The following is a 21,141-nucleotide window of genomic DNA, read 5'->3' on the forward strand; positions in this document are numbered from 1 at the left end:
TGCTGGCTGGCTCAGGTCCGGGCTGTGAAGGTGTGAGGAGGAATCAGGAGGAAACAGAGAAACCAGTGGTCTCTCCGAAGTCGCAAGCCCACCCTAGGTCATAAGTATTTTCTATGTCAAGTTATTTCCAATTTTTGACAGTCTCTGAGAAATAAAGCTTCCCTTGCTTTGGAGAGATCCACCCTCTGGATCTGGATCCCCATAAGACATTGAGGACCTGGCTTTCTGTCTGTTACTGATCTGCCATAGACCTATGCGCTGAAGGTGATTACCGATAGAGTCAACGGCAGAGTGCGGGCAGACATTTGCTTTGTGTCCACCGTGTAGGGACTGGACTGGCCTCTTCCATCCTTTCCCCAGTTCATCCCATTTTGTCCTACCCCAATGTCAGATATTAACAGTAAGAAATGCACCTGGACAGTCAACCCTCTTTGAGCCCTGTGTCTCCTAAATGGTGGGTCATTGCACTGCGCTAGGACTCATCTTTCTTCTAATACACAGATTATCTCCTTCCTTGCATTGGTTTGGGATCAAGGTGGAATTCTTGCACAGCCAAGGTGTCAAAATGGCCAGAGGTTGTGGTACCCTCAGATGAGGCTTTTTGGAGAAGGAAAACTTGGCTACAGCAGGGGGCTGTTTTAAAGAAGAAATGTGTTTCACTTTGCCTGAGCGATACTTGCATCTGATTCGAGTGGGAAGGTGTGAGAATGGGTGAGTGAGACTGTCGTTTCTGATGAAAGCAGGGCTAGCTCTACTGACCTCTCCCTCTAGCTGGGGTTGATTTCTAGTTTAATTTTCTTTTTCTTGCAGCTTTCCTATTAGCACAGGAATGTTGTTATGTTTTTGCATTTTTAAAAAAAGCACTCAAATTATTTTCTCTGTTGTTTATTGCATCCTCCAGCATCAGGTACCTCTTAAATGATGGGATGCAGAAGCTGTGAGCACTGTAGTTTCAAACAAATGCAGCGAGCCCCTAGTGCACACATTGTCTTTAAAGGTGCTTCAGAAAGGGTGAAAGAGGCCTCGCATTTGTCTCACAGACTCCGAGCGGGGTAGCTCCCATAAAGGGCATTGGGGAAATGCCTAACATATCTGGGTCAAAAGGCAGTTTCCAAATCCCTGCACCTCCTTTTTTATACCTTAGAAGGTCACCCCACAGGCAATATGCTAGATTGATTGATGCTGACAGGGACTTCTTTGTGGTAGAAATGAAAGTAATAAACCTCAAAGATCGGGATGCATTCTGGGTGTCACACTTTAAGAGGAGTACTGACCAGTTGGAGGATGTGGGAAACCACGTTAGGGATGAGGGGAATGAAGTCAGTGTAGGAACAGAGAAGACGCAAGGAAGACTGGACAGCTGTTTGCAAACATTTGCAAGCCAGTAGATGGAAGACAAATGTGCCTTACTCTGTACACAGGTCCAGATGACGGGGTTTGGATCATCGGTGGGATCGAAAGGTGGAATTGTTTTCTAACGACTAGAAGTACCTGAACACGGAATGGGCTGTCTTGTTGGGTGACACTCTTTGTCAGTAGAAGTCACAGAAGCTGAGAACTGTAGGGCACAATCTAATGGCGCGAAGTGTGGAAGAAGCAGAGTTTCATTCGTGTTACTACGGAGCGCAGGGCGGTCGTTGGTCCCTTGAATAGGGAACCAAGTCTAGAACGCTCTAGGCTCACCTTTGTTTTACTGAAAGCAACAGTTCTAGAGAGTGGGTTGGTAAGATCTTGGAGGTGGGGTTGGAAAGAAAGGACTCAAGAAAAGGGACATCTTTCAGCGTGATACCTCCGTAAATACGAGAAGAATGAGTACACGAGGAAGGAGTATGGCAAAATTCTTGAACTTCGGGTTCTGCAGTCAGCCAGCCACGTCTGGATGTTGGCTTACTTCTTTAAAATGCACAACTTGGGACAAACCAGTCAACCTGCCAAAGCCTCAAATTCCTCCACCACCAAAGCGAGCTAATTACAGTGCTCACCCCATTGAGGTGGCTTTAAGGATTGAATGATGGAAGTGTTGGTCACAGCAACACTGCGCTTTTGGAGGTAGCAGCTTCTCAGACATGTTCGCTGGGGATTGGATGTGAGTTTGGAAAACATGGAGAGAGACAGAACTTCCTACAACCCCACCTCACCTCCCCACTTTCCCAGCACTCACTGGAACATCTTCCTTTTGGGTTTCGTCACTCCAGGACCATCCAGGTAAATCCAAATATTTTTCAGAGTTTCTTTTAAAGGATTGGTGAACTCAACGGTCACAACCATGTCAGAACCGACTACCTGAGCGCCATGGACCTAAGAAGTGAATTGGGAGAGAGAGAAGCTCCTTAGCAGCACATAAAGGCCTCTTATGCTCTCCTGTATCTTTAACCCTCTTTACTTTTTCTTGTGTTTTACAGCATGGCCACTTTTTGGCAAGGGAACCAGTGCGATGAGGCTATCGCTTTGACTGGGGGATACCTATCGAGAAAAAGATGGGACAATTGCTAATTAGAATCGCACTCGTTTCCCCATTATAAAAACCACCCTAATTAGAATTGAGGTGAACAGCCGTGGCCCCCAGCTGTGGCTTTCAGCAGGAGGTGGAAGTGCATCTGGTGTAGCAGCGCTTTCCGTGGTGAGGGCAGCCAGGCGAACTCTGCTCCTGGAAGGGGTTCAAGTTTCCTGCCGGGACAGGAGGCATCCCTGAGTTCAAGAGGAAGAAAACACTCCACGGGGCCTGCGCCTTCTTACTCGGAGGCACTCTAGAAAGAAATATGTCCGAGGAGGGAGGCCTCACCGTTGAACTCGAAGGAGAGGAATCTGGACACTAAAATAGGCAAAAGGGACTTTTCCTCTGCAGTCACGGCATCTGCGTCCAGGAGGCTGTAAGGCTTTTTGTGGTGAGTTTATCCATCACAAGTGTCAGAAGTATTGGGTATTTGGCCAAGTGGCCAGAGTTCAAGGACAGCTCCGACGCTTACTAGCAGTGGGGCCTTGGGTGACTTTTCCAACCTTTCTGAGACTCAGTTTTCTTGTCTCTGAAACAGGACCGGCATTCCTATGGGGTAATCTATGTAGAATGCTATTATTATTGTTGTTGTTATTATTATTAGTTCTTATGCTGTGTTCACGATGTACCACACACTTGGGACTATATGCTTTCCCAACACCAACACGATGTGCTGGAAAGTGACCAGGGGGCTATAGTATTTGTTTGTTCATCTAGGGGCTTTGTATGCCGAATGGATGGGTCTGTATAAGCTCTAAATAACTTGGGAACGAGATAATATCAGTAGTTCTTCCATCACAGGAAAGGAGTAGGTTGAGTTAACGCATACAAAGCAGCCAACACAATGCATGGCACATTGACAAGGGCTCAATACATTATAGCTCATACTTTTTGGATTAGCAATACTTGGGGTAGTGTGCTTTATTCACCTTATTCTAGCCCACTTTCAACTCCAGTATCTAGCTGGTGTCCAGTACATATTTGTTATATTAGGTTGACTGCTTACAAATGAAATTTATCGGTTGGTTGAGTTTTCTATACATCAACCCAGGCACTATACTGCCTTATTTTTTAAGCGGTCTATAACACAGGAAAAATCATGTGGAAATGAGCCTTTCTCATGAATAGAGGGAAAGAGGAAGGCCATTGCCCAGAGAAGAAGATTCTCGCTCATTGGCTCTAGCATTAAGAATTAGAACCTTATGGCTTTACTCTTTCTTTTTTTTTTTAACATCTTTATTGGAGAATAATTGCTTTACAATGGTGTGTTAGTTTCTGCTGTATAACAAAGTGAATCAGCTATATGTATACATATATCCCCATATCTCCTCCCTCTTGCATCTCCTTCCCACCCTCCCTATCCCACCCCTCTAGGTGGTCACAGAGCACCGAGCTGATCTCCCTGTGCTATGCGGCTGCTTCCCACTAGCTATCTATTTTACATTTGATAGTATATATATGTTCATGCCACTCTTTCACTTCGTCCCAGCTTCCCCTGCCCCCTCCCCGTGTCCTCAAGTCCATTCTCTACGTCTGTGTCTTTATTCCTGTCCTGCCCCAGGTTCTTCAGAACCTTTTTTTTTTTTTTTAGATTCTGTATATATGCATTAGCGTACAGTATTTGTTTTTCTCTTCCTGACTTACTTCACTCTGTATGACAGTCTATAGGTCCATCCATCTCACTGTAAATAACTCAATTTCATTTCCTTTTATTGCTGAGTAATATTCCATTGTATATATGTGCCACATCTTCTTTATCCATTCATCTGTTGATGGGCACTTAAGTTGCTTCCATGTCCTGGCCATTGTAAACAGTGGCTTTACTCTTTAAGACATGTTGATGACTAAATTTATGTCCATGGGATTTTAAAAATCTATATGAAAATTGCAACCAATTCTCCATGGTCATTACATTCAAGTCTCCACCCGCTAAGGTGGGATGGGTGGAGGGCTGGGAAGAGGAGTCGGGGTGGAGCAGACACTGATTATGGTGGTGACAACCGCAGGTGTCACCTACAAAGCATGGATTGCATGCCAAGCAATGTGTCTCAGTGGTCCTCAACCTACATGCACAGCAGAATGTAAGGTTGGTTGAATTTGTTGATGCTCAACCTGTGGATATGGGTTTTGGTATCTGCAGGGGTCCTGGAACCAATCCCCACGGATACCGAGGGATGACTGTATAAAAGTGCATTATTAGAATACTTTACATAGAATCTTTGGTTTAATTCTCAAGTGCATCCAACATATTTTTCCTAAGTTGAAAAAAATTTCAGAACACTTTTTGGTTTCTAAAAATACAGGATAAAGATAACATTTACAAAAGCTGTCTAAGTTGGAGAAAGTGGGACTGCTTTAGACACACTATTGGTGAAACTGTTTGCTATGATCACTTTGATTTTGGGGGAAAAATATTTTGGAGTCATCTGCTTTCTTCGTGGTATGCTACTGAGATTACGGGGACAACCCCTTAAAAATCTGATAATAGCTACTGACCCTTCCTCCCATGGACAAACACACAGTGACAAATACAAGACACATACACTTTGCAGGTAGTTTTAGGGGGTTCACTACAGACCCAGGATATCTATCCATGGCCCTCAAGGGACTGATGGGCTCCAAGTTAAGGATCCTTTACATACTGGCAGGCTACCTCTACAGGAAGATTCTTCTGCTGTGGAAAGCAAAGTGGACCCTTCCAGGTGACTGATGGCAGAAATAAGGGGAATTTAGTATTTGAAAGGCTGGCCCAGGGTTTGGGCCTTCAGAGATAGGCTTTAGATCTGAATATGATTAGAAGATGAAGCCTCCTCAGATAATTTCACATGTCATGCCTAATCAGTTTGCTTCCAGATATGACCTCTGTTATTAGCTGCTGGCACGGGTATATAAATACTTCTCAGCCTTCCCTGATACTGGAGCCTGAAGGAGGGGACCCTTCTCGGGTCGTAGAGTGTTTCTTTTGCAATTAACAAAGGCTCGTGTCCCTTTTCTGACACTGGTCTCCTGCACCCGGATTTAAACGTCCTTTACCTGACTGCTGAGATAATAACGAAACTTAGAAACGCAAACCAAACCAGATCTAAAGCCTGCCCAACACTCAGCACCACTGTCTTCTCTTAGGCAATTGAAGTGGAGGCATTTCCTCCCGCTTTCAAGGAAAATGGAGCGTTATACATAGTATTTTCATATTACGTGTTGATTTAAGTGGTGTGCAATTCGCAGTGTGTGTTCACTATAGAGAAGACCAGCCATTACCTGGACCAGAGAAAAGGATGAAGCATACGTCATACTCAGCGACAGCAAATACTTTTGCACCTTGATTTTTTTCAATATCCCATTTAAAATATTTCTGTTTTTTTTATACCGACATAAAATATGATGCATCTTCAAGTTAAACACCCTTCACCGATATCGACATACTGAGTTCTTGTCTTTTATGCTGTTTCATAATGATCAGTATTCTGTTTCTTTGATAAACAAGAAAGTTACTAAAACACACACACACACACACACACACACACACACACACACTTTTGGGAGGAAATTACTTTTTAGGAAATCACAAGCTCTCTTCCATGGAGTATATGCTTTATAATATGCATAATAACTGTATTCAAAATCAAAACTGAAATGAAGGAAAAAGTTTGAGAAAGAATGAACCTAGTTGTCAATGTAATTCACATGATTTCTTAGTTCACGTCACAGCCCTTACTTCAAGTGCTGTCAATCATGGATTCCACGAATTAGTGGAAAATGATTTTTCCCCTCCTCTCCACCCTACGGTCACTGCTGGTAACAAGCAGTTGCTTGTTTGCAAACCACTTCACCAGCACCGGCACCACAGTTGCTTCTCACTAGCCCACTTAGGTTAGCCTTAACTAAATAATGCAAATTTTTTTTTTACGACGGTCAGGTTTTACGACAGTCAGGCAATGTTCTAAGTCTGCACCGTCCAATGTGGTAGCCACCAGCCACAAGGGGCTATTTAAATTTAACTGAATTAAAATGAAATTAAATTAAAGTTCAGTTCCTTAGTTGTCCTAGCCACAGTTCAAGCACTCAGCATCTACGTGTGTCTAGTGGCTATCATATTGGAAGGTGCAGTTTTAGGGCATTCCCGTCATTACAGAAAGTTCTACTGGAAGATGCTGCTAAGTGATTTACTTATATTAACTCATTTAATCCTCACGACCCTATGAGGTAGACGCTATGAGAATTCATTTTACAGATGAGGAAAGTGAGGCACAAAGAAGTGAAGTGACCTGTTCAAGTTCACACAGCAAGTAGGGGAAGCGGACTTGGATGCAGACAGCCTGGCGCCAGAGTCACTGCTTAACCACCTGCTGCGCTGACTCTGGTAAGTAATAACAATAGTAGCAACTCACATTACTTTTAGTGTTAACTTAGGCATCCTTTCACTTACATTATCTTGTTTGATCCTCTATGGACTCGGCAGTGGACATTAACATTATCCCCATTCTATTGATGTGAAACTAAAACTTAGAAGACAAACAAAATCCCCAGGTTACAGAGCCTGTAAGTTGGCAGGACCCAGATATGAATCTAGGTCTTTCTGACTCCAAAGCCTTCATCTTTAAGCACTACATACACTGTCATCTCTGACAGCAGAGAGGCAAAAATAGTAACCTTTTCTGCCGAAAATAGTTTCTTTATTTCCTGAAACCCACTGAAGAATCATTTGCAGTATTACCTTTCGCCATCACTAAGCTACCAGTTGAGCACAGTGATTACAACTCGATTCTGAGCTAAATTTGAAAACATATATATTACTACTCAACTCCTTCTTTTTGACTTTATGGGGAAAGAGGCAGATTTCTATCCCAGAGTAAAATGTGACAAGGTAGACCTGAGGCCTTGATACGCTGTATTACTTGATGATTACAGGATGTGCTATTTGGGGTAAAGATAGAGACATCATTTAAAAAAAAAGAGCTCAAGCACACTGTAATCATATGACGAGGTAGATGAGATTTGTTGTTCTTGTTGTTTTACTTTGCTTCCATGTGAACAGGGATGCACGGGGAGCGTGTTTTAGGAACCCCAGCTACAAGTGGTTTTCGTTTTCATTCTCAAATGCAGGTTGTTCTACAGCTGTGCTGAGAGGGAGGGGGAAATGCTCCCCTTCCAGTGGAGGCCTCGCTCACGGAGAGTCTGGGACGTGCTCTCCTGGCCAATGGAGTAACCCACTGCCTGATCCTCCAGGACCAACAGAGGATGGAGAGAGAGTCAGCTATCCGAGCATGTAAAGCCATGGCTGGTGGTACCCTGCCTGGGACCCTCCCCAGGTCCGTGGACTTCACCTGCTCAGAGAGCCTCATGGTGGGACCTCACAGACAGACTTTGATTTTCTCCACAGATGGCTTACGGCAGCACTGAGGGCACCGCCGTGGTGGCCGGGATGAAGACAGGGACCATGGTTGGGGGACGCTGAGGGGAAAGCATGCTGGACACAGGGTCTGAAGACCAGGGACCACTGCTGTGTGTCCTCGGGCCGATCACTTGAACTCTCTGGGCCTCGGTTTCTTATGAGGTTCTTGGGAAGATTCAATGTGACATCGTACGTGAAGTGACCTGGCAGAGCACCTGCAACATCGCAATTATTGACCCTAAATGCCACGGAGGTTTGGAGGGAGACAGTGCTGCCAGGGTGAGCAGGAGGACTTCCTCAGCCTCAAGTTCCCCGTGGGGAGTGATGTGGATTCGGGTTCTCAGGCGCCAGAGCCGAGAAGCACAGAGGAGAGGAGCTGGCGGCCTCCACGGACACTTTCTAAAGAGACGTGGAGAAGCCCACGCCCCGTGCCCTGCTCCAGCCTCCCACTGAAGGGCTGTGGACACGGCAGGGGTGCGTCCTGGTGACTGGAACACGTGTCAGAGTCACGGAGAATCCACGGGAGGCCCGGAGGAAGAAACATGCTCGGTGGGAAACATGGCAGGAGAAACGGTTTAGGGGTTGGGGTTCGGGATAATTAGAACACAGAGTTTTGTTCATTTTCTGCCTTGATGGAAAGCTGCAGATACTTAGGTTCTCACAGGATGAAGTGAAACTGCAGTTAAGTCTCACCACGTACCTGGTGGCTGTCAAGCATTTGGGGACACTCGCTCTTCCTCAGGTGGTTCCCCAGTTTTAACCTGTCCTCCGGTTAAAAAGTAAAACAACACATGAACTGGGATGTTGGAGGAGCAGGGCCCAGGCATCCGCCACAGCATCCCTGCCGGCTTTGCTCTTCTCTGGTTAAAGTTGGGGCTGCCACGGGCACGGGTAGAAGAGGGACGAAGAGGATTTTACAGTCGACCTCAGGTGAGTGGTGGGCTCCGGTTAGAACCCAGCAGCACAGTGCTGGTTAAGAAAAGCCAAGACAGTGTCTTGATTCCGAAGCGATCTGGGCGTGGAGCCGGCGCCGGTGCATCTGTGCTAGTTAGGGAAGGGAGCCCCTTTTCCAGTGGACGCAGCGTCCTGCCAGGCTGCGTGGCTTGGTGAGTGGCGAGTGGGCTCGATTTGGTCCCTTCATTATCCACTGTGTGGGCACAGCTCCCACAAGTGTCGGATCCGGTCTGGAGTGGAGACACCCAGAGGAAGCCACCACCCGGGAGGGCAGCAGGGACCTTCCCCACGTGACCTGCCTTCTCCTCACTGCTGCAGGTCCTGAGTGCTGGGAGGACATTCTGCTGGTTGATGTCTAGGAATTACCCCCTTTCCTAGGCCCTGGCTACACTGCCCGGTACAAGAGGAGTGCCCCAAGCTGTGAGGCCGTGGTGGTCGACATGTGAGAATAGAGCAGCTGTGTCCTTGGAGCTGACCGGGGGAGATCCCTGCTGAAAGCAAACTTAGCAGCCTTTCCCCATTTCAAAGAAAAAGTCAATAAAAATATTTTCAATATTGAGTTATCCTCTGATAATCTTTAAAGCATTGGCTACAATTTATTTACAGAGTGGTCACCAAATAACTCTTTGTTGAATGATTAAATACATGAGTGAGTGACTAAACATCGGGATGGAGAAATACCGAAAAATTCTTTTGGCCAACAGAACAGATAAGTAATGAGCAAACGCATGTTGAAATCATGTTAATGCCACTCCAGGACAGCTCCCGCACTTGTGCGGACTGTGCACGACCTGGGGGTGGCGGAAGCAGGGAGGCGCGTTAAAACGCGTGTGAAAAAAATCTCGGAAATGGTCAACTGTTCTTATTTTAAATGTTTAAAAGATTTTTTTTTTTTTAAATCTAGGGGCACCTGTTGGTTTATGGTTTGTTCATGGCTGTAACTTTTTAAAATCACATACATAGAAAGTGGTTTTATTTTTTTCCCAGCAAAATTGTTCCTCACTCATAGGAGAGAATGAGTTCTATTGGTGTCTCATGACGTTCTGAAAAGGCTACAGGACTGTCCTACATGATCATACTAAAGATGCGGTGGGACCCGAGCACTTTTAAATGCCGCTGGGAGTTGTTTTCCCAGATACTGAAAGGAGGTCATGGGGGAACACGTGACCACCTCTCCTCTGTCCCCCAAGTCTCCTCCAGGCTCTTCGGGACCGGCCCCCTCTCAGGAGGCTCCCACAGGGAACAATGCACGTGCTCAATGCCCAGGGCTCGGTTTCAAGGCCACCAGGTGAGCATTGGCCAGAGGGCGGCTCCTGCCCTGAGCAAGTGTCAGGGGCTTGACTACAGAACCCCCGGCACAGAGAGGACTGGGCAGGCAGGGAGCAAACACCAACCAGCAGCCACCGGTCCTGGCAGGAGCTAAGCATTGCAGAAACGGCCCAGATTCAGTCCTTAACCACTTTGGGTTTTATATATGATTGCAGTTAACATTGGGACTAGTATTATGAGTGTGTTATTTTGCAAAAAGGGACAGGGAAGTTCAGAGAGAGAGGATGTGTGTGTGAGAGAGAGAGAGGAGAAAGAAGGAGGATGAGAGGAAGCAGGGAAGGGAGAAAAGGTCTGGAGACTTGGTGGTGGCTATGCCGCGCGATGGAAGCTGACAGAAGCTGGTCTGCATCACGTACTTACTGTGATCAAGGTACCATGTTAAGCTCCTTATAAGGATTATTTCTATTATCCCTCCCAGCAACCCAACAAGGTCAGCAGTATTCCTGGACCCATTCTACGTCTGAGATGTTGACGAATTAGCCCAGAGCAGCCCAGGTAGAATTAGGAACCCGGGATGTCCGGGTCCAGCCATCCAAGCCCCTGTGCTGGGCGGCTTCTCTACAGAAGGGGCTGTAAGGGTTCCCCCCACCCCGGCGTTCCTGCTCTAGTTGACTTGGGTGAGGACGTGAAAACTGTGAAAGCTTCACTGCTCCCTGAGACTGGGAGGAACCCACCGGCACGCTGCCCCCATGTCACACACCACGACTCCTGCAAACCAGCCTCTAGCCGGCAGACCAGCTGAATTCCCTCTGTTGCCCCCGTCTCCTCCCCCAAATAACTGTTCCTTAAACATCAAAATGCTGAAGAATCTTTTCCTGACTTAAAGCCTCTTAACAACAATCAACACGTGGGAAGGCAGAGACAAATTCTATGCCTGATTTTAATAAAATATGCTTTTCTCATCAAAATATTTTGATAGCCTGAGAAAAGAGATGTGTGCTCATTAAAGTTTAATGACTGTCTCTCCCTGCCGTTTTCCATATGAGGATCACACACTGTGACTCACGCATGGTGGGTGCCGGGATGAGTCAACCGGGAGCGCAGTTTAACCCAGTTCCGATATCTGTGCTCACGGGGATGAATGCAGTGCAAGACTGGGTCCTTAGGAGGTAAGGACGTGTCCACTGGCCTAACTGCTTTGGTGGACAGTCATGTGGATCCAGACAGGCGGGCCCCATCGTGGTCCAGGTTGGTGTCTATTTGCTCTAGAAAGGGAGCTGGGTAAGAAAAGCTGCAAACTAGCCCACAGGCGGCTCCAGCCCCCAGGCTGAGCTGGGTCTCCCAGAAGCCAGTGCTTTGGCCAAAGGCTTTGAAGAGAAGGGAGAAAGCAAGAGGTACCGACTCTTGGGAGGTTGGAGTTGACAATGATGCTACATTGATGCTCTAGAACCTCCACGGAAGCCCCCCTGTTCTCAGATCACTTAGGAAGCTCTCAGCCAAACCTTTTAGCCTCCCTTCAAAGTGGCCCCAGGCTGCCTTGCTTGGTCTCTCTTCACTAGTCACCTGCTTCCTGCCTGCGCTCCCGCTGTGGCGGCTTCCAGCTGCTCCCCACACTGCCCTTGCTTATGTTTTTTGTTTTCCTAGCATCTGGAGTGGTCTCTCCATCCATCTCTACCGGCTGAATGTTATCCACTCACCAAGGGTCATCTACGGTTCTACAGCCTTAATCCTTGACACCCCACTCCACTCCAACTCCTGTGATCTCTCCTCCCCGGAAACACCAGGCTGTTCGGTAAATGCAGTCACCATCTTCCATTCTGGTGAAGGTTCCAGTGTGAGAGCAACATAGCCGAGTCTTTACCTGTACTAGCTTCCAAATCAGTAAGATCTGGGTTAGAAGCTTCCTTCCCTCCCTTATCAGGCAGGTGATCACAGGCAAGTGGCTTGTGAACAGTAACAAGGACAAAACCAACAACCAACGCACACTCGGCGTTGACCGTGAGCTAGGCATTAGGTCCCCATTATTTCGTTTTACACTCACAACAGCTCTATGAAGTAAGACTTGCCATCGTCTCTGTTAAACAGCTGAGAGAACAGGAGCTAAGAGACAGTAAGTGATGCGTCCAGGGTTACACAGCTAGTGTGTTGAGGAAACAGGCTTTGAGTTCAGATAGTTTGGTCCCAGAGCCTGTGTTTTGACCACCATGCTACAGGGCACTGCCTTCTCTGGGCCTCTCAGATTTCTCATCTGTAAAATGGGTACAATACTGCCCACCTCGTAGGGTGGAAATGAGGATTAAATAAGATAGTACAGGAGAAGCATAATAGCATAGACCTCAGTACTCGTAGCTACTGTCATTGTCAGCACTGTGTGCCGGTCTCACCACCCCCCCCCTCCCACCTCGGAGTGGGGGGATCCTCCTTCCTGACCCTTGTCTCTCACACCTTCTCATCCTGTACCTTCATCATAGTGACCTTGGGAGGTTCTGTAAGCTGTGGGCCAGTCCCAGGCTCAGAGAGATGGACCAAGTGTTCTAGCGCTTTCTTAGAACCTGGGGACATGTGTCCCTCGTGGTCTGGACCTCTGAGCCACCGTGCTTTTGTACTTTTCAATGCATTTAGCTTCCTCTCCAACTCCTGTTTATGCAGTTTATTTGACTCCTGCCCTGAGGTCTCCTGGGTAACATTTGTTTCAAGGTCTATTTCTTTTCTCCTCCCTTCCCCGCTCCTCCTTTTGTCCGTGTCCTCTCCTCCCCCCCCACCCCCGCAGTCGCTTTCAGGATACCTGCCGTCTGGATACCCGCGGTCCGTACCCAACGCCTCCAGTAGACTAACTAGCATCCTGGTCGCCAGTCCATTAGCCAGTTTCTGGAATTGGAACCTCTCACAGCTCAGGGACACCTGGCTTTCAGAGTATGAGGGACTTTACCCAGGAACACCTCTTCCGCGGCTGGGATTTAGTCTGTCCTTGGCGCTAATACAGTTCATGAGGTTAGCGGTTAAGCGACCGCTTCTGTGAGCATGCACCTGCCTGCTTTCCTGAGCACTCCTGGACCAATTTCCATCTCTCTCCTGCTGGAGTCCCAGTCAAATGACCCTACCCTCTAAATGCATTACCTCTAAGAACTGCCTTTTTGACACCCTTATGGAAATTGAAAAGCAACACAAAACAAGGCAAAAAACCCACACAACTCTTTGTAAAGTAAAGTACACCCTCCCCGTCCAGGTCACTTGAGCTGCAGGAGAAGGGATTTGGGTTCTGCCCGTGGGGAGTTAAACTGCTCTCTGAGTAAACTCGGAAGATGACTAGTCAATAATCCTTCAGTTAATGAGGTCTAAAAGATGAAAGTTATCAGTTTCCTGTATTCATCCAGTTTATTACCAGCGGTGCAATTAAATTCTATTTTATGCTGGGGTTGGATCACTTCCCAGCTGGGGAGAGCTCTCTCCTGAGCCCTTCGCAGGGACAAGCTGTCAGTTCATAATTAGGTGAGTGTGTGGGCCTCACCTCTGGTGGGAAAGGTTCAGAGGCTGAGCTCCTGAAGCAGCGGGAAAGGAGGCCTCCCCCAGCCTCCGGGAGAGGCCTGTGGGGCACCGCAAATGTCCCAGGAGAGCCCGTCACGAGGGCAGCCGCCACGTGGCGGGTGGGCAGGCCGCCCCGGTCACAGCACCAGCGCCTTATGCCCAGGGGAGAGGCAGCTCCTCTGCAGGAACCCCAGTACCACTTCTCTGTTCTGCATTCTTCCCTGTTCTGCCTGCAGACCTGCACCCCTCACTTTTATGCTGTCTCTTAAGGCCTCTTGTGTAGGTGGTACTGTGATGGGCCTGTAGCAGGTGACCTGGGTGACCAAGGAGGCGCGAGGATTCAAGCCTTCCTAGAAAAGGAGGGCCTGGGGTTCCTTCCTCCGGGGCCCTACATGTCGGCCTGCATGGGACTCATCGTTCAGTAGCCCTCAAGGGCCGTCCACACAGCGCTGGACCCAGGGGGAAGGCTGCCATTTTGAATGCTACACAACGTTATTAGCTTTACAAGTGATTCTTAGCCAACGATTCAGAAGAGACACAAGGCCTACCGCTCCCTGCCCGCCCGTTGCCAACAGCCCACCTCTAGAGGCTCTAACATTTTGATTTACCCACCACGTTAGAGGGACGCACCTTCAGCTCTGTGCTAATCACTCAGTCACTTGGAAAGGTCTCCAAGCCCTGGATAAGGCTGCCATGAGATGTCACACCCCAAGAACCCTGATGGACGCCTGGGTTTCTGCTCCCTGGGCAGGAGGTGTCTCGGGAATGTGGCTACGGACGCTGCCAGTGATCCTGAGAAGTGGGCGCAAATAGGCTGCCATATTCGCCTTGCCCTTTCACCCATGCTCACCTCTCCACTGCCAAGTGCCTTTGAGACATTTGGACAGAGGGAGCGGCTAATGGAGAGACAACGTTAAAACTACTAGTAGCCAAACGGACAAAAAAGGCCCTCCGGTGATAGAGGTCAGAGCAATGGCTGTCTCGGTGACGGAGGAGAGAGTGATGGACTGCAAAAGGCGTGAGGGAGATTTCTGGGGTGTTGGATGTTACACATCCTCTGTGTCTGCATCTGGCTGGTGGTTGCCAGGTGTAGACACACATGACAAGTCATGATCATCACACTGACGTTTCGGTTTGTGCATTCTACTGTATACAGTGATAGCTTCATGGAAAACGGTACAGTCCTAAACGCAGGTGGGAGGGATCCGGGCGGCTTCTGTCTGATGCCATGCCTGACCTACTTTATTCTGGAGACAGTGAGCTCCAAGTATCTGTATCCTTTACACATCTCTATCTTCCTCCACAAGCGTGTTTATACCCCCAGGTTATATTTATATCTGCGGCCACGTCTATATATTTAAATCTGGAGAGGAGAGAAGAGTGTTACATGTGCACGTCAGTGTATAGGGTGGTTTACTTCTTTCAAAGAACAGGAGGATCCTAGTTCCTTTTTTTTTTTTGGAGCAGAACACACTTTCTCTCTCACACACACACACACACACACACATATTCATAAACACTAACAACCTTGCCTTTCTCCCTCATCTGAGAGGCTGAAACTGACCTTGATGATGACCTTGGGGATGGTCAGCACAATGGACTTCTGCTTAGCCAGAACATCCTTGGTCTCATTGACACGGGCTGTGACAAAGAAGTGCAGGAACGCCTGCTCCAGCAGCTCGCCCATGTACTCGCCCGCTTGAATGAGCACCTCCTCTTTCTTGACTGACGGCAGGAAAAAAAACATGGTGGTGTCAGGACCTGGGATAGGAGCTGCTTCACTCTTCCCTGAGGGCCCCATCTTTGCCACGCTAGCACAGTCTCCACCAGGAACACACACGGGTGAGGGCAAGTGGAACACAGAGCCCATCAGGGACAAGAAGCTCTCCGGCTTCTGGGGTAAAGAATGTGCTGGAAATTTCACATTCAGTAAAGTCTTCCTAGAGAAAACGTGTCAAATTTCCCAACAGTGCTTTTGCTGTTGTAAAATGCAACGTGACAAAGAGGTTTAAAATCAAGGACCAAGGGGTGTTAGCTGCGGCTGCTTGGATTTAGGCAGAAACAGTCCCAAGGTGACACATGTGGGGCAGTGATGTCCACGGCCACCGTGTCACGGGCCCTCCTGTGATAAGACACATCTCACGCAGGCCACGGGCCACGCTCGAGCAAAGCTGTCAACGGCCTAAACCTTTTCCCTGATTCCTTTGCTCCACACTTTCTCTCCAGCTTGTACTGTACCAATCTGACTTGATTTTTCTATTTAAGAGAAAGAAGCAGTTGAAACCAGTTTTCACCGTAGGCATGCAACTCTCTCCCACCCCTTCTGCTATTTGCAACTTAAAAGACCTCTGTGATCTCAAGGCACCGACAAGGGGAGCATTTAGGTGCTGGGGACGAGCCAGTGAGGATGACAGGTGGAGGGGGGGCATGGTCCTGGCCCCCCTCTGCTCACCATCCGGGCTGAGGACGGGAATCCTGTCTTGCGGCTCTGACCGCAGCCGTGAGGTTCTGTTTGGCTGTGCTGCCCAATTTCTCTCACTCTCGTTTCCCAGAGCCCAGGATTCTTAAGGGCAAAGGGCAGTTCTCCTGCCGGCCGAGCCCGGGCCTGGGCAGAGCCAGGGGCCTCCATCCCCCTGCATGGAATCGAATGTCTCCACCATGGCTTCCCTGCTCAATGTCTGCCTTTGGCCAAAGATTCCTCCCTCTGGTGGAAGTTATTGAAGGAAACAATTCCCAAGGCTGATAGTTTCAAGTGCAGAGGGTGGCTCGTTTTAGCCCTCCCTCACGAGCGGCCGTCCAGGACCCAGGACGCAAGACCCTGTGGGGTGAACTCCAGGGCACAGGGAGGCCTCCTGCCTTTTGGGCTCCCGGACGACGGTGCATCAGGCCGTGGCTACCATCTGCCTCAAGGTCTCTGCATGGATGAGTAGGTGCTGTGACCACCCAGTCTTGGCTTTACCTCACCAGCACTTAGGGACATTTAAAAACCTGCCCTGTTGGATCCCACCCCAGGCCAATTCAATCAGAATCTCGGTGGCTGGGGCCCAGGCTTTGTTTTAAAATTCTGCAGCTGACTCTTACGTGCAGCGGGGCTGAGAAGTACTGCTCAACAACTAGGGGGACCCGCCCTTCCCGCCGCCAGATCAGCCCGGTAAGAGCTGCCACCGGTTCTCTAACCCCACCCACACTTAGGGAATCAGGATCTGTGTTTGAATATGATGCTCAGATGGTACATATTCAAGTTTGAGGGGCTCCCAGAGATAGGAGGTTGTAGCAGGAGATGGGGTGGTGTTAGGGTAGAATTGGGTGAACTTAGGATGGTCTCTGTTTTGAAACGGAAAGTCTTGCACCCCAGAATGCACCCAATTCCTGGCAAAATGGAAAGGATGGTCATCCTAGACCAGTGGTTGTCAACGGGGTGCAATTTTGCCCCCCAGGGGTGTTTAGTAACGTCTGGAGATGCTTTTCGTTGTCACAGCTGGAGGTTGTTACTGGCACCTATTGGGTAGAGGCCAAGGATGCAGCTAAACATCTCACAACACACGGGACAGGCCCCGTAACAACTGTCCAGTCTGAACGTTCGTGGTGCCCAGGCTGAGAGATGGCCACGGGCTATGCAGAGTTATTGGAACGTACTGGTCCGCCCTAGACAAGCAGTCAGCAACTCAGCCTACTGCCTAGGGCAGTCCCATTCCACTTAGAGCTGGCCTTCGGAATCGAAGACCTTGTCTTGACCTTGACCCTCGAATTCTGCCTTTTGGGTGACCTACTCATGTCGCCTCCTTTGGGACTGAGCCTGGACCTTGCCTCCTCCATGGCTCCCCGAGCAGTGAATTGTCCAGAAGATTAAGGCTCTGTCCGTCAGTTGGAGACAACCTCAGACGAGCCCGTGGGGGCTGTTTTCACTTCGCCAGATGGAGCGGCAAAGTGACAGGCCTTGAAGAACATGCATTTTGCCTCTAGCTGCCTCCGGTAATAATAATAATAAAAAAAGGACATCCTCTGGCTATTTCTAGAGGGCCGTGTTTGACCACTGGGCTGTTTAGGTTGGCGAGATGTGCTTGACATCGTTACAGAGGCTCTCGCTGCCTTGATATCAGCCTCGGGACTCTTCATTCTCTGAGGTAGAACATCCTCTAAATCTTGGCACTAAAGAAACTGGGCTGTGTTTCTGAGCCCAAGGGAACAGGGCTCCTGAAATAGCACATTATGTAAATGCTGTGTTTTGCCACCACACAAGAAATTGTTCTAGATAAAGTTTATTAAACGTGGCAAGAAGAAGAGATTTTCATTCTCTGAGTGGTGGAGCTGGGACCCTGCCAACACCATTTACGGTGTCTGGGGAAAGCCGGGGGGGTGGGTCACAGACAGGAGCTGCTTCATCTCTTTTCCAAAGAGCAAAGAAAACTAAATATAGCCAAGTGGAAACGATAGCACCTTTGAAGGTATGGGAGGTTTAAGTTATTCAGATCTTCCCAGCTGATTCTAGCCTACACATTCCCTTTCATCATCAATGTGGAAAATACGCTTCCCGTTCTACTTGGAAAACTTTCTTTGCGACGGACTCTCCTAGGATTGTACCCTGACCTGCTTGGTCGAGGTCTAGAATCCTGTGGCTTTTTGCCATATATTGCAATTGATTTTAGGTTGCAATATGCAATTTATCGCATGCCGTTAGTGCCACCTACATGCAGGGGAAAGCAAGAAACAGTCTTCAACTCCCTTCAGGTTATTGAGGACAAGCCTTGGGGTGGGCTGAGTGCGTGGGAGCTGTGTTGATACTGAGTCAGGCTTCGGTATCCCTAGATCGACGGCTGAGATGGCTCATGTGTCATGCCGTCTAGCCCGCTACCTCCCGTAAGCTCATGCTCTTATTGGATCATGGAGAGAAGGGGAAGGAGATTGCGAGATGGGACTCTAGTGCGGAGGGAAAAGGATGGCATATCGTTCCTTGTCCAGGGGAGTGAGGGGCAGCTGGACCCCAGGCAACAGGGCACAAGTAAAGGGTGGGCCTACTTAGGGCCCGAGAATGCATGGAGCTGGCTCACCACACCTGCCTGAATAGGATGTGGCCTCTGGCACCTGCTTTGCCTCTAATTACTATGTGTGGCCTTGAACACGTCAACTCACCTTTCTGGTCTCATTTTCCCAAAGTGTAAACACGTTGGAAGTTAGCATTTATGAGGAGCCTACTTGCGGGAAGCCTTCCGCATATATTATCTCATTTAGTTTCCTCCACAGCCCCCTTCTCTCACGCCACCCATCCAACCTGTCAACCAATCCCGAGGGCTCTACCTTCAGAAAACACCCGGATCTGGTAGCTGTCACCACCTCCCTCACCTTCACCACCATCTCTCACGGGACTATTGCAACAGCATCCTAACTAGTCTCTAAGCTTCAATTCCACACCGCCTATAGTCTGTTCTCAGCACAGCAGCCGAGTGATCTTTCAGAACCCAAGTTAGACCAGGGCACACTTCTGCTCAACACCGTCTTACGGCTCTGCAGCTCACTCGGAATCACAGCCAAACTCTTTACAAGGGCCTCCAGGTCTTTACCTGGTCTATACCCACTAGCCTCCCCTGGATGCCTTTGCTCTTGACCCTGGTCTCCTTGCTGCTCACTGAACACACACATGAGCTCTGGCCTCAGGGCCTTTGCACTTACTATTTTTTTTCATGGCTGGAAAGCTCACTCCTTCCCTTCTGTCAGATTTCTGTTAAATGTCACCCTATCAGAGGGGCTTTCCTTGACCACAGCCCCCACCCCCGGCACTCCGTCTTCCTTGTCTTGCTTTGTGTTTTCCTATTCTACGCAGAACCATATATATTCACTTGTTTGATTGTTTATTGTGGAGTCCCCATCTTCCCCCCAGGAGACCATCAAGAAGCAACTCATTGCTGTATCACCAGCACAAAATAATACCTGGACTTGTAAGCATTAAATAAAGGTGTGTGTGTGTAGCGGGGGTGAACCAACAACCCAGTGATGTGGGTAGTATTGTTCCCACGTGCAGATGAGCTCAGATTACTTAAGTAACTTGCCTAGGGACACACAGCTAGTAGGTGACACAGTCACAGCTAAAATCCAGATTTGTCTAATTCCAAGGTTCAGGTCCTCTAAATCCACTGAGTCTGTCTGTCCTAAGCAGCTGTGATGACTGTTTTTTCTCCTGAGTCCTTTATACTGACTACGTGTTTCTGTAAGAATTACCTTTCTTCCAAGTGCTAGACCTTCCAGGTTCCAAAACCAATTCCGTGGTGATTTCTGAATTGGTGGCTAGTCTGCTGAATCGAGGGGGATTTGCTTCCTTCAAGATGGAGTAGGTTTCTTGAAAGTAGGATTTTTTAGGGCTAGTTTCTCATTTTTCTGGGAATATCCTTCTGAAGCCTCCCAAAGGTACTTCCTGAGACTCGGGACAGACACCGAATCCAGGAAGCTTGAAAACAAGTGGGACGTGTGGTTTGGCCACCCCAGGCGGGATCATAGTCTTGCCTGCCTCTGTGTTTAAAAAATTATTATTCATATACTTTTTTTCCATTTCTTTTCCTGACTCACCTGTCAGGTCAATGGATCTGGTGCCCTGCCATGTTGACCCTTTCAACATGTTCTGTTTTCTAACTCCGTGTGCTCTGCCTGGAGACCAGGTTCTTCTGGTTGGCTCATTTGGCCAATTGAGTGACCAGCTGTTGTGCACACTAAACACTGGTACCCAAGGGAATGAGACAGGTCGAAATTGCAGTCCCCAGTGCAAGCTGCGGCTTTCTCAATCCCAGTCCTACTTAAACTAGTCTGGAGTTTTCATAGCGAAGAAGACGCTTTGGAAGGCCATGTATGCAAGGGAGGGGAGGGATCGAGGTGCGGGAGAGGCCCCCGGGAGATGGCCGGGAGAGCAGAGCCTCCAGAGCTTCCTGGACAACACATCCCGAGGCTCGAGTTTCCTCTCCCAAGGATGGGCTCTCCCGACCCTGTACATCAGACAGCCCACCCTGCGGAGCTTAGATCTCCCTGCCCCCTACATGGTAAAGCCAAACACACCATTCCTGCTGGGCGGCCCCCCAAAGCTGTCCCTAAGTTGGGAGAGAGGTACCGCCAGCGGACCTGCTTTCTGAGACACAAGCGTCACCAACTCTCCTGTTCACACCCGTCCCCCTGGGATCTTGTTAGAATGCATGGGTCTGGGGTGGGGCCTGAGAGTCTGCATTTCTGACCAGCGCCCAGTAGGTGCTGATGCTTCAGATCCTTGGCCCACCCAGTAAGTAGCAAGAGGTTCAGTGACATTTACTGTTCACGACTCATGGGGCTCTAGGCTTTGAAGATTTCAGTGCTCACTTCTGTGCACAAGTCACGGAGATGAAAGTGGGGGCCTTTCTAGGAAGAGTGGGTCCTGCCCTGTGATTCATATGCTCCTGAGCTCTGGGCCAGGGCTTTAACTTCGACAGGAAGCTATTAGGGAACATCAGCAGAGAGCCAGACAAGGAAGCAGGTGACACATCCAGGAGAGAAC

At 48.8% G+C, this 21,141-nt stretch overlaps 1 protein-coding gene across 2 annotated transcripts in view; it reads right to left on the reverse strand.

Annotated features, from left to right (window-relative positions):
• F13A1 (coagulation factor XIII A chain) overlaps positions 1-21,141 on the reverse strand; it is a 136,644-nt gene that overhangs the window by 5,515 nt on the left and 109,988 nt on the right. For both annotated transcript variants that reach the window (XM_033863792.2, XM_033863794.2), the window contains 2 exons: positions 15,199-15,359; positions 2,162-2,298 (listed from right to left, as the gene is read on the reverse strand). In XM_033863792.2, coding sequence (XP_033719683.1) covers positions 2,162-2,298; positions 15,199-15,359 — 298 coding nt within the window. The remainder of the gene's footprint in view (positions 1-2,161; positions 2,299-15,198; positions 15,360-21,141) is intronic.

This window comes from Tursiops truncatus, chromosome 10 (assembly GCF_011762595.2).
Source record: "Tursiops truncatus isolate mTurTru1 chromosome 10, mTurTru1.mat.Y, whole genome shotgun sequence".
Lineage (NCBI taxonomy): Eukaryota > Metazoa > Chordata > Mammalia > Artiodactyla > Delphinidae > Tursiops > Tursiops truncatus.